We start from the raw sequence: 13,832 nt of genomic DNA, 5'->3' as shown, positions 1-13,832 counted from the left end.
TTCATTGCTACAGCTCAGTTCAGCAATCTGAGCAAATTGCAATTTTTTCAAGTTTTGAGTCACTTGCCTGAGACTCTGGGCAGGTGGGCACCTCCAAAAATTGTCCTAAATATCTCTCTCACCTTAGAACATATTCACGGATGCCTAAAGCCGTGAATGGTTACACTGTTTCCCTAGCGGTAACCATGCTTGGGCTACACACATACCAACAATTTTTTTCATTTTCACCTGGGGTCCCAATCTAGGGGGAGGGGGCGTCACCCCCCTACTCTATACCAAAGGCCACCCCATACATTAAAGATATTTTGCACATTTTAAAAACACACACTCTACGCTTCTTAAAACAATTTTAAATTACACGATAGGCGGTATTTTCGTAAACCACTTATAAGCTTTTAACCAAATGGCTTTTAGTTACCTGAAGGGTCTTAAAGCAACGGAAGCAGAAGAATTATGCGATACTTATCTTTGCCACTCGGCTGTCTGTCAGAAACCTACATGTCAGATAATTAAAACTAGGTATAGGAAAAAGTCTTGTTTTCATTATAAAGCAAGAAAAAACATTCACTTACCAAAATCCTTTTGAAATTCTCCATTTAAATATGAATAATTAATCAGTAAGGTAAATAATATATTCGGCTTGTTGAAATAGTTTTTTCAAACTGATGAGAAAGAGTATGGTCACCTACATTTTATGCAATATAAAACATGATTATTTTAGCCTTCGGCCGAAACTCGTAATTTTTAGGAAATGCATTACACTTTGAACACATTATGCCAAGGAAATATAACCAGATTGAACGCATGACACCTAGAAAACCTATCTGACATGTCATGTTCGTCCCTGAATATCTAGTTCCAAATTATAGCGTGTTTGGTCGTTTTATACGATCTAATTTCGGACCTTTAGGGTAATTACTACTTTTATTCCTTTTAACTGACTATTACATTGTGGTTTACCAGCAAACTAACACCCAAAAATATTTTGTTTATTTTTAACAAGAAAAAGAGTTATAACTAATAAGATGTATACCATTTTCATTTCATACTCCAGAAAAACTTCATAACAAAAATATGTTACAAGCATACACAGTGTCTTTTAAAGATGTAAAAATAAAACAATACTTGAAAGTTGGAGGGGGGCCTTTAGGCGTGCTCAGGGTTAGTGGGGAAATGGAGGACTGTGGGTTCCTCTCAAAATCGAGTAGTGGTAGTACTTAATACTACCACTACTGCTACTAAAACATTCCAACTACTTCTTCAGTTGCAACTACTTGTTAGACTAGGGGTATTATCATCTTAATGCTCTTATTTTGATTGGATTGGATTGAAAAATCAGCAGCTCTAAAGGCCTTTTTAAGAGTCAAAGATGAAATAGTGTTCAGAGATACTTCAACAACTACTATCTATCCTTAATCATTTTAACCTTGAGAAAAAAATAGAGTTTCAAAATTTCTCAACATTATTTCGCTTATATTTTTTAATATCAATATAGTTGCAACAAGCTGATGTGTGCTAAATTTCCATTCATACTACTGCTACTAATACTACCATTGCTATTACTACTACCTCTACTATCACTACAAATACCGCTTCTTTGGTGAGTACTTCAATGGCTGAGGATCTTGAATTGAAATTTGAAGAAATTTTTTGGGTTTTCCCCCCCCTCCAAAGAAAATTCACCCTGGAAAATTCATATCACGGATGATTCCCCCTGCGGAAAATTAAGAGTGCCCTTTCCCTTTTTGGAGTCAAGAGTTATTGAAGGGCAAGCAGCCCTCGTCTGAAGCCCATTCGTCTAATCAAAATTTTGAGACAGCTATTTTTTTCAACAGAGTTGAACGGTCCAGTAAATATATCTTTAGGGATACTGGGCATGACAACCTCTAGCAGTTATGCAATTTGGTCCATATACTTTAAAACTAAATCAAAAGGCACTGTTTGTATTATGGTTGCCAATAAGACATCTCAGGAATATCCCAAGAAAGACTTGAGGGTATTAAGTTGAAACTTTCAAGGCTACTGCTATCACCGCTTCTGCTCTTACATTTTTAACTAAATCAAAAAAGTGTAAGTGTATCCATGTTTTAAAGGAGCATAAATATAACTTTTGGGAAAGGCATTAAATTTTATTTTTCAGGTCAATTTGAGGAGGTGTAAAACTAAATTGAACAATTCTGTTTTTGTCAAGATTTTCAAAAGTGTGTATGTTGTTAATAGTGCTAAAAAGTTTTTTTTCAACATATAAATAGCAAGCCAAACTATGGATTCTTATAGAAAAAACCTGTAAAGATATTGAATAGTATATTTTTCCATAAAAAAGACTATTTTAATAAGAAACAAACAAAAATTAAAAATTTTATAAGTTTTTCAAAGAAAAGTAAAGAGCTCCATTTACTAAAAAGGAGCAGAAATAAAGTCAAATTATCATCCCAGCGTAAAAGTAGAACAAATCATCATCAACAAGTAAGTGAAACTCGAAACGAACAAAAATTATCACAAATAACTGAGTTAAACTCAAAACCAGCACAAATTAACATAAGTGGTGCTAACAATCCTGAAACTTTTTCAAGACCAGAACATAATTTGCACTTTACTGTAACAAAATACATCTTAAATGTTTTATATTTAATAAATAAGAAATTACTAAGTATTTAAGGAATAAATATCAGTATATGTATATTGAATTAACAGCCGTGTTAATTTTTTGTGAAGTAAAGTGAAAATTATATTCTGGTCTTGAGCAGAAATGGAATTCTCAGCACTTCTCATTTTAATTTATGCTCGTTTTGAGTTTGACTTATTTGTGGAATAAGTTTTTAAAATAAATGTATGAAAAAGACTTGCCTCAAATACTTTTACGTGCTAACTAAATTATATGAACAAGGGAAACTTATAAATTACTTAACCAACTGCCTATTGTTATACAAAAAACAGTACCCTGATAAATTTCACACAAATAGGTCAAACGAAACAGTCAAAAAATTATAACCCAAGAATTTTCTTATGATAGTTTACATATATTACTTGTAGGGCCAGACCGATACAGATTTTTGAAGTACCATACCGATATATTGGTGTCGTACCGATACGATACCGGTATAAATATTTTTTTATACAAAAAAAGCCCTAACTAAAGATTTAACCCTGCATTCTCTGCCCATATTCATACTCAAATGCTTCTTCTTGGTCTATTACACACCAAACAACAGCCTCAACAATTCACTGTGGATTACAAATAGTACACCAAAAAAAATATTTAAAATTGACTTAGAAAAACAGTTAAACCAAATAAAGTTCTATTCTCAACAGTAAAACTATTTTAAGCCGCTTTTCGTTACCTAAACACAAATATGTTAAAATCTGATTACAAGAAGTGTAAGACATTGAAATTGATTGTTCAAATCCCAAATTTCAATAGCGGGAATTTGTATTTTAATCATTAACATATTAATGTAAAAACTTTACTTTACATTCATATGATATGACTACTTACTGAAAAATTCATGCTAGGCTCACTAAATACAGGGATGCATTTAGGGTCTTAAAATTGGAGAAGGGATTTAAAGAAGGTATTGTCAAAATCGTCCAGTATGCTGATAAATGCGGACACATAAGCTAAATTTGCAAGTAAAATATTCCAAAGGTGTCAGCACTTTGTTCCAACACCTTAGAACCAACCCCACCTTACGTCATTCTCCCCCTTAGCTGCACCATTGACTTGATATCATGGTTTTAATCGATGGAATCTTGTATCTTTAACCCACACAAAAGAACATTCATTAAACAGAAATTTAGGCTTTATTCTATTTTTTTAGTTGTTTTGCTCGAAGTTATACATTTTTGAATTCACCATACATTTGAAAATTGCCGTACTAGGTGTTTATTGACAAGCATTGTATGTGTTGTCTAAGACCACGCTGTCTTTATATGACGATAAAGTTCAAATAGGAATACATCCTTTTATTAGAAAGTAAAAAAACAATAAGAACTCCTGGATATCACGGTCACATATACAGTTATCGTCATCAACAGATATAGTGCTGATGACGGTCACTTTAAATGCGACCAAAATGATAATAACTGTCACTGTATATCTGACCAAAATCCAGTATTTTTGTTTATTGTTTTCTCGCTGTATATAAAGCAATTTATCCCTATTTGAACTTTTATTTATAGTAACAAATATTCATTGACTTGATTTGACTCACTCCTGCTACTCTCTCCACCATGGTTGGAATTAGCTGGGGGCTCCACCCCTAAGAACCGTACTAGGCAAAATTACCTGTGAAAATATGGGGCCATCAACTGGATAAATTACGCATAAAAACAGAAGAAATAAAAACGAAATCTGATAATGACACTAAAATCTATTTCTGCCCGATAATATTGGTCGGCCGACATATCAGTCGGGCCCTAATTATGACATTTTTTGTTTATTACTTCAAAAATGGTTTACTATAATGCAAAAAGGCCGCAGCAATAGGTTAGAAAAAATGGAAACAAAATACAATCGTTTTCAAACAACAATAACAACGCGTATCCACAGACTAATTACAAATACAAAAAATTCTAAAGTCCTAGATCAAGATACATTCATTGCATCTAGTGCATTAACCCTGTCGATAAAATAAAAGTCCAAAATAGGGATAAAATCCTTTTTAATAGACAGTGTATAATAAATTTCACAAAAAATACCGGATATTTCGGTCACATATACAGTGACCGTCATCAGTAGTAAAACTCTGGTATCTGGTATTTTTTGTGAAATTTATTATACACTGTCTATTAAAAAGGATTTTATCCCTATTTTGGACTTTTATTTTATCGTCATGGAAAGGCAGTGTGGTCTCCGAAATTAATAACCCTGTCTGAGAGGCTGCTCTAGAAGCAGTAAGTATTCTTCTCATGGACATACTACATATATGTCGCAAGTATTGATTATCTGGACCTACACTTCAGAACCAGAATATCCGTTTTCGTAAGTTTTATTTCTACTTATGCTATATGTTGTAAAAGCAACTACAGTACCTTATTAGTTTTTCAATGAGTGAATAAGAAATACTTACAAAGACATATTTGTGTTGTGGCTGAAGTATTTAGTGACACATAATCGTGAGATGAACATATACAAGAGAATCCAGCATAGCTGTTGGGTACACATGTTGCTCCTTGGTCTTCGAGGGCACAACTATTGGGAAAACCATCTTGACAAGTTTTCATGGCTGAAAGGGATATACATTAACAATCTAAAATAATGTGATATATTTCATCATTCCCAGAACTGAAAATACTAGGAACAAATCGCGCAAGTATAGTATTTATTGTTTGGAATGTTGTCTGACAGCCCTGTCAGAGATCCATTAGGAGTACTGGTGACAGGACACAGTACAGTCAAGGAAATATGGGCAAATCATTTCAAAATTTACTGAGCATATCTGTCCCGAAAGAGCCCCCCGGTATTCCAGAGATTCCCATCTTCCCCCTGAATATCAGCACGGATCCGCTTTCTGAAAGTGAGATACGAGAAGCAGCGAAGAAAATGAGAAACGTAGAATCATCAGAACAGGATCTCATATTTGCAGAGATGATAAAGGCATTAATATCCTCATGCATCTCCCTTTGGTCTTTACTCTTCACTTGGATTTGGACAGCGGCGAAAGTAACATCAGATTGAAAACGCAGCACAATCATCAGAACATTCAAAATAGGAAAACGCTACCATTCAGGGCAACTGAGGGGGGGGGGTATAATTTTACTGTCAAAGCCTAGGAAGATGCTCCCACATGTTATCCTACATCCAAACACAATTTAATCACCCTCTCTAAGACGAACAGTTTCACGTCTGGCCATATAACCCATGTGCAGACCTTATATTCACACTTAGACTTTAAATTGAAGTAAGCAGAGAGTGGTGTTCAAAAATACATATAATCTTTGTGGACTTTGAAAAGGCCTTTGACTCCGTAGATCTTGAAAGCCAATGGAAGATTCTTTTCCTTATGAAATTCCTGAGAAAATAGTTACGATTATTGCCGCCATCTATGTGAGTAGCTAATGTTGCGTCAAGACACCAGAGGGCCAAACTCGTTTGTTCCAGATTTTTTCAGGATTAAAACAGGGGTGTGTTCTTTCGCTATTACTATTTGTAATAATAATTGATTACATCCTTTGGAACAGAGATACAGGAGGCATCCAATTAAGCCCCGAAGTTCAGGTCAATGGTATTTACTTTTTAGACAATTTTGTAGTGATAGAGTCAAGCAAAAATGGCTTCAAAATCTACCAGACGAGGTGACGATAAAGGCAAACCATCTTGGCTTGACTTACTTGTGAATACTGAGAAAACTAAATGCATGGCGACTAGTGACACTCCTCTGTCCATTAAATGTGGTGACCAAGATGATGAAGAAGTTGTCTTAAGTTCAAATACCTTGGAATTATTATCTAGAAAAATGGCTCAACAGTGAAAGAAGTACTCATAAGAATAGGACAAGCAAATGAAATAGGACACCTTCAATAAACTAAGTGTAGTATGGAGATCTCATAAATTTTTTATGCGCCTGAAGCAACGCCCTTTCAACAGCAATGTTATACCAATACTAATCTACGCAGCAGAAACATGGCCCCTGAATTAAGAACAAAACAGAAGAGTTCTGACTTTTGAAAACGCCTGTCTTCGTAGAATATTGAATATCCACTGGTCACAGAAGATGACAAACCTTTGGAAAGCAACTAGTTTTCCTAGAGTCTTGGTTTTGTGGGTCTACTATCTGGGAAGAGGGGTCCATATCCGGATAGTCAAGTGGCATGGGATATATAATATTTTTTTCTCCATATTATTGGGGGCAGCTCCCCCCCCCCGAACAACGCGACTGGATAGGTTGCTGCACAAATAACCTTTGTTTCACCTTTCTTTGAAAGTAGTGTGTAAACCTAACAAAAACCTAATTTTTAGCCCTTTTTCAGAGCCCTTTATCACTACTACGTGAAATGGCACAAGACTTTAGTAACCAACCTCATCAGAGTCAGAAGGTGAAAAAATTTGGGACACGTCCTACACATAGTAGTTCTTAGATCCCCAAAAGATGATTTACACTAGGAACCACTAGGAAATCGTAGTCGGGGAAGACCCATGAACCCACTGCGCCATATTTACCAGAGTGATCTACGCAACCTGAACACCTCCGTTCTACCAGAATGGGAGGACGCCACAGCAGCCGCAAACCCAATGGAAGACAGGCAGCTCCTCCTTGATGCCCTGGGTGCTTCAGGAGGCACAGGCGGAATTAAGGTAAGCTAAAGAATCTAACACTATGTTAATTAATATTAACAATGGAGTGAAAGCTAAGTTTAGACACTTCAGATTTTAAAAAGTCCTACAGTGAAATCTTTGATGACTGTTCCAACAAAAAGTAGTTTTAACAATTGTACATACATAAAATACGTAAATTCCCAATGTTCAAAGACTGTTTAATGGCAGTCAGTTTGAGAAATTTGAATATGGATTCAATGTTGTTGTTCTCACCGCGTAGGGGATCCCAAATTATTTCAAAATCTGAAAAGATAAGCTTTCTGTAATTGAATTACAAATTGGCACAACTTAGACCAAGCAATATATTGAAATCTTGTGTGTTTGAGGGCTGGAAAAACACCACAGTGCCCTTTTCGTTTAAATACGAAACCATAGATATTTTATAGGCCCACTGAACTAAGTATAAGACATAAGAATCCTCAATTCTTAAAATCATAAAAGGAGTCATTTTTCTGCTATTTTTCTAAAAATAACGCATTTTTAGAAATTAAAAGTAATAATGGTGGTAGGCTATTATAGGGGAAACAGACATGGCAGAGAATATTTAGGGGAAAATTGAACTAGATCAAAACATACTTTATGCATATAAATTGCGTTGTTTTCAGGAATTGCTTAGTGTAATAACTTGAAAATTTCTGGGAATACTTTGGGAAACATTGATTGACCAAAAGGTGATATTTGTAAGCTACGACTGATAGGTTACTACTACTACTACTGCCAGTAATGCAACTTCTATTTTATCAAAACTAGTACTGAGGCTAAGAATATTAAAATGAAAATTTTAGGAATTGTCGAGGGAAAGTTGATCTAAATTAAAACACACAATGTCCATACAGGTTATCAAAAGGGCGTATAGGACATTTCATCGAAAGAACTAGTACTAAGTTGAAACTTCCAGGGCCCGATGAAGGGATGTTCAACTGACCAAAAGGTAGCATACTACTTCTACTACTAAAAGTATTGCTACTATTGCTAGTAGTCTACCCTACTATTGCTAGTAGTCTACCCTACTATTGCTAGTAGCAACACTCCTACTTTTATTACTGTCCCTACTGCTAATAACTAAGTATAAGGGTATGAAGGTAAGTATTTCAGAGAATGATTAGGGGTGAAGTTGAACTGAATCGAAACACACTATCTGAATGAAGGTTATCAAAAAGACGTGTCAACAATATCTTAGGAACAACTTGGAGCATGAACTTGAAACTTGCAGGGCTAGTTGTACTTTTTGGGGGTTGTTGAACTAACTATAAGACAAATATTTGCATACTACTAAATCTTCTAGTACTACTACTACTGCAACAACTACTGCTACTACTTCTGCTACTGCTACTACTACTACTTCAACTACTACTATTACTGCTGTCAACACAACTTATTATATCAATACTACCACTGCCACAAACGACACTGATACTACTAATAATATAACTATTACTACTACTACTGCTACTACTATTGCTGCTATCAACATCAATACTGCTGCAAATACTTTTACTGCTACTACTACTGATACTAATACTACTGCTACTACTACTGCTACTACTACTACTACTACTACTACTACTACTACTGTTACTGCTACTGCTATACTACTGAACTATTTTGAATTGAAATGCAAATTATTCAAAGGTCGTAGCAGGTATATATCATAATCAGCTTAGAGTATTAAGTTGAAAATTTTTGTGCATATTGAGCCTAACCCAACCAAAAGTTACCTTTTGGTTAAACCAACCAAAAGGTACTATAAAAACACTATGTAAAATTGTCCTATTTTTAGGACTACAAAATCACTCTGATTGTTGCTCTAAGCAGGCTCTAGGTAAACCTATCCCTCTAAACGTTCCTTTTGAATGTTTTAAATTTTATTTATAAATATTTCTTCCCAGAGATCCTAAAGTAACAATCAGTCAATTGGTAGCGTGATAAACTGAGGCGATTTACTTCAAATCGTTACTCATAATCCGATGACAACTAAACTTTTTTAGTAAATTTAATAAAAGAAGAGAAAACGTTGTAATTCTAATTATAACGTCCTTCCAATGGCTCTCTTCAAAGTTGAATGGTCTTTTATTGTGTGTGTGTGTCGGTCTTCTATTGTCCGCGTGTTATTCACCAAAAAAGGGACTATCTTAGTCCCTATCTTAGACCTACAGAAATTCCCACAGAATAAATTAGACTTGGCTAAATAGTTAAGGCTTGGGTCTATTGTGCTAGAGTCTTAGGTATAAATTATCAAATTAGGTAGGCCTAAACTCTGTTAATTTGGTTAGAAATGGAAGCACCAAAGTTACGAGTTTTATTTGATTCGTTAAGGTACTTCGAGAAGGTAAATCAAAGGGTTTTGAAAGTGGGTAGAGCTGGGAATAATCAAATAAATTGGTTTCAAATTTATCAGTAACCAAAAAAAGGTATTTTAAATGGATTCTTGTATAAGGAATAAGGGTTCCTTGGATCTCGGCCAAATCTTAAACTTCTTTAGGAAAGGTTCTTAAATTGAAGTTCCTTCGACAGGAAAAGATCTTAAACTCTCTATCTGTCCGATATTACTACCTTCTCCTTAGTCTATCTGTATAAATCTAGACCACCATTTGGATCTTACAGCCGGAAAAGGATTGGATATGTAAAGGACAAGTAAAATATAGGGTTCTCCTCTCAGATTCGGTCTGCCGTATATTATTGTCTTCGATATGCTTCACTAATGCACTTAAAGCACTTTGAAGTCTATTCACATGCGCTATATCAACTTTTGAAGCGAAGCATAATTGATCCTTCATTTTGAATTTGCTCAAGGATATCACACATCTTGCATATACTTCATCCCATTCAAGACAAAGCCGTGATCCTCTCGTGATTCCCACCGCAATGTTTGGTGCTCTTGTATCATTGCTATCAACTCCACTATCAACCTCTAATAGTGTAAGCATTCCACTCATTATTACAAATATATCCTAATGAGTAAAGTCAAAATGTTCTCACTCCTTGAATTCTATTCACATACTAGTAAAAACTATAGCAAAAATCCTTTCCTTATATTCTCTGCAATCCTATCCCGTTAATATTTCCGACTCCCTGATTGGCTTAGAAAGAGACACGTGATCTTGTCTCGTTAGAATCAATAATACTCCGTCAGATTATGTAAATCAATCTATCAAATTACTTCCCCTCTAGTCGATCAATACATTGCCCCGTTGGAATTCAGTGCGCATGTGCGAACTTCGCCCCGGAGTCAATACACTTAGAAACAACAAATAAATTGACCTTGAAAAAGGTGTCATTAAACCCGTTAGTGGATCAATAATCCATGAATAAATTATATCCTGTCAGCGTTAGACTCGATTATAGATGGCAGCACATGTGTTCGCCCCGGAGTCGATAGATCATTCCTACTCTTATCTTGGCGTCCCAATCGCGTCTAATCTTAAACTGACTCGTTTGGCTCGTAATCAACATTTTTCTAAAAAACCTTCTCGTACCTAGGAACTCCTTGTTGGTACTAAACTATTGTTTCACCGTTCTGTTTCTGCACGGTTTTATAGCGTGTTAGTTATACCACATATTCTGTCGTTGTCTCTTTTTTGGCCAATTCTGTTGTAGGGGGATAAAAAAAACTAAGCTATGGGGATAAAATCTTGTTGAAGTGGGATGTTATTTTACATGTTATAAGTTCCTCCTTAGTCACCCACATTGGGCCAGAAATCCAAGATTATCCTCAAAATATAGAGATGCCTTACGGCTGTTTTTGAAAGACAAAATAGATTCAAAAACTCTCTTTATCAAAATAACGACTTTTATGTGTTATTTTCTTAAAGTGTAATTTATCAGTTTATAATGTATAATTTAATCTGTACTGATTTATGCAATAACCTTTATAGAACCAAACAAATTTATGAGATTTTTGACCATTTTAATGTAAAACAAGCAGAAAATATTGGTTGTATGTATATTATGAAACATATTTTTAGACCATTTGAATGTAAGGCTCTCAGATAATATTCGTTATGTGCTTCTTTTGAAACATATTTTTAGACTATTTAAATGTAAACCTTACAGAAAATATTGGTTCTATGTATCTATGAAATATATTTTAAGACCATTTTAATGCAAAACTCGCAGAAAATATTGGTTAAATTCATCTTATGAAACATATTTTTAGAGGATCATAGGTTCTCTCTAAAATTCCCATGCTAACAAACTTAAAGGGAGCGAAGTTCATTAGCACGAACCGTATTGCATGAACATATTTCTTTGAAAATTTTATTATCATCAGCTTGATAGCGCGATTGGCAAGGGCATTATCCCTTATGATAGAAAACCTCAGAATCACCTTTTAATCCTGGTGGACTCAAATCGTTAATAAATTCATTTGAAACGGCTTAGTGGCTAAAAAAAACAATATTATTCACAAATGATTAAATAATAATAATCAATATATTGCCATTGGCATTTGTAATCATATAAACGGCTCTAGACATTTACCACCCCCCCGGCAATTATCCCCAGAAAATACCAGACGTGGAATATATCCCACTGGAAATACCCCCTGGGAAATACCCTCTCCCTGTGGAAAATAAACCCCTGAAAAAAAACTGGAAAATACCCTCCCTTCACGGAAAATACCCCCTGAAATTATTCCCCGACCCCCCCCCCTGGAAAATAAAGCTTTCCAAATTCAAGAGTTTTATTTGAGTTTTGCTTTTTTTTCCGTAGGGGGAAGGAATTTTTGTGCTTGTGTATTATAAGCCACTCACTCAAGTTTACGCTGTGTAAAACTCGAGAATAAACCCGTTTCTTCATTAGTTTCTTTCAGTTTATCGCTAGATAAGACAAAGACCAGTGACAGAATAGATGGGAAATATATAATTTGGGCTATATATTTATACATAAGGGGGGGGGGGGTAAAGTATTTGGACAGTTTGAAGTCAGAAAACAATTCTTACTTCATAATATGCAGAATAATTGTACCTAACCCATTTTGCATGCAGATCCACTTTACTTTACCTCCCCCCACCCTTATGTGCAAATATGTAGCCCAAAATTTTTTTCTAAAGTAACGAAGAAACTAATGAAGTAACCAGTTTGTTCTAGAGGTTTACGCATCGTAAACTTGAGTGAGTGCCGTATAATACACAAATAAAGATTAAATCTTTTCATTTTAAAACTTTAGTAAATCAAATATTATTAACATTTTAAGGAATAAATATCAGCATATATATATATATATATATATATATATATATATATATATATATATATATATATATATATATATATATATATATATATTAAACTGACAATGCATATTCATTTATATTTTTTTCAGTAAATTGCAACGTGTGTTCCGGCCTTGGGAAGGCTTAAGGGGTTTTGAGCCCTACTCATGTTAATTTCTGCTCGTTTTGAGTTTGACTCGGTTATTTATTGTAATTTCTGGTCGTTTTGGGTTTCATTTATTTATCTATGCTGACTTGTGGTAGTTTTACGGTTGGTAGATGATGTGATTTTATATTTGCTCATTTTTGGTTTAATGTAGTTCTTTACTTTTCTTTGAAAAACTTATTTTGTGGATTTTTTTTTTAAATCATTTTATGTTCGTTTTATGTTGACATAGTCTTTTCAGGGAAAAAGCAAGTAATAGTTTAAATATTTTCAGTTTTCTTCAAGAATTTATAGTTTGGCTTGCTATTTGTAAGCTGGAGAAAAATTTTCAACAATTTTTAACAACATACACCCTTTTCAAAATCTGGACACAAATAGTAATGTTTAGTTTAGTTTTATACCTCCTCTAGTTGACCTAAAATAGAAAACCTGATACCATTCGCAAAAAAATCCATCTATGCTCTTTGACAGTTTGGATACACTTACACTATTTTGATTTAGTTAAATTTTAAGAGCAGAAGTAGTAATAGAGGTAGCCCCGAACGTTTGAACATAATACCCTCAATAGTTCTTGAGATGCTGCTAAGATGGCTTATTGGCAATGAGTATTAACATAGTACATTTCGATTTAAACTTAAAGCAACATTTAGTTTTTAAACATAATGGACAAATTGCATAACAGTGGGAGGTTGAGCAATATCCCTAGGGATCAGTGTTTCCAATTCAAATATCTTAAAGTCCTTAAAAGGCTGGTGAAAAATCCCTAGAAATCACTATTTTTAATGCTGAAATCCCTAAAGTTTCCCCATTTTCTGACTTCTTTCCAAGTTACAAGTAAAGGCTTATTATGCTGACTTTTAATAGCATTTGTTCAAGACGACTTATTTTACAACTCAAAACCTTTTACTTGTACCAAAATGTCTTCTTTTGATGTTTAAAACAATACTTTGCATTTATCGACTTATTAAATTTGGTTTTGAATTATAAATTCCGGTGCTAGATCACAGATTCTGGACCATATGAATACATTTTATCTGTTTTGTTTTCTTTGCCATTATTTTTTCCTTTTCTATTGATAGTTTTGCAACACCCTCGTTTTTATTTGAATTGGTACAAAGGATTACTCCTACTACTACTA

At 34.3% G+C, this 13,832-nt stretch overlaps 1 protein-coding gene across 1 annotated transcript in view; it reads left to right on the top strand.

Annotated features, from left to right (window-relative positions):
* LOC148953585 (uncharacterized) overlaps positions 1-13,832 on the top strand; it is a 64,431-nt gene that overhangs the window by 14,092 nt on the left and 36,507 nt on the right. The window contains exons 2-3 of the mRNA XM_089088014.1: positions 3,034-3,099; positions 7,113-7,294. Of these exons, the coding sequence (XP_088944140.1) occupies positions 3,034-3,099; positions 7,113-7,294 (248 nt within the window). The remainder of the gene's footprint in view (positions 1-3,033; positions 3,100-7,112; positions 7,295-13,832) is intronic.

The sequence above is a fragment of the Artemia sp. Qi Xiang Cuo genome, chromosome 4 (assembly GCF_049724085.1).
Source record: "Artemia sp. Qi Xiang Cuo chromosome 4, ASM4972408v1, whole genome shotgun sequence".
Lineage (NCBI taxonomy): Eukaryota > Metazoa > Arthropoda > Branchiopoda > Anostraca > Artemiidae > Artemia > Artemia sp. Qi Xiang Cuo.
Note: the sequence above shows the minus strand (reverse complement) of the source record. Positions and strands in the feature narration are given on the sequence as shown.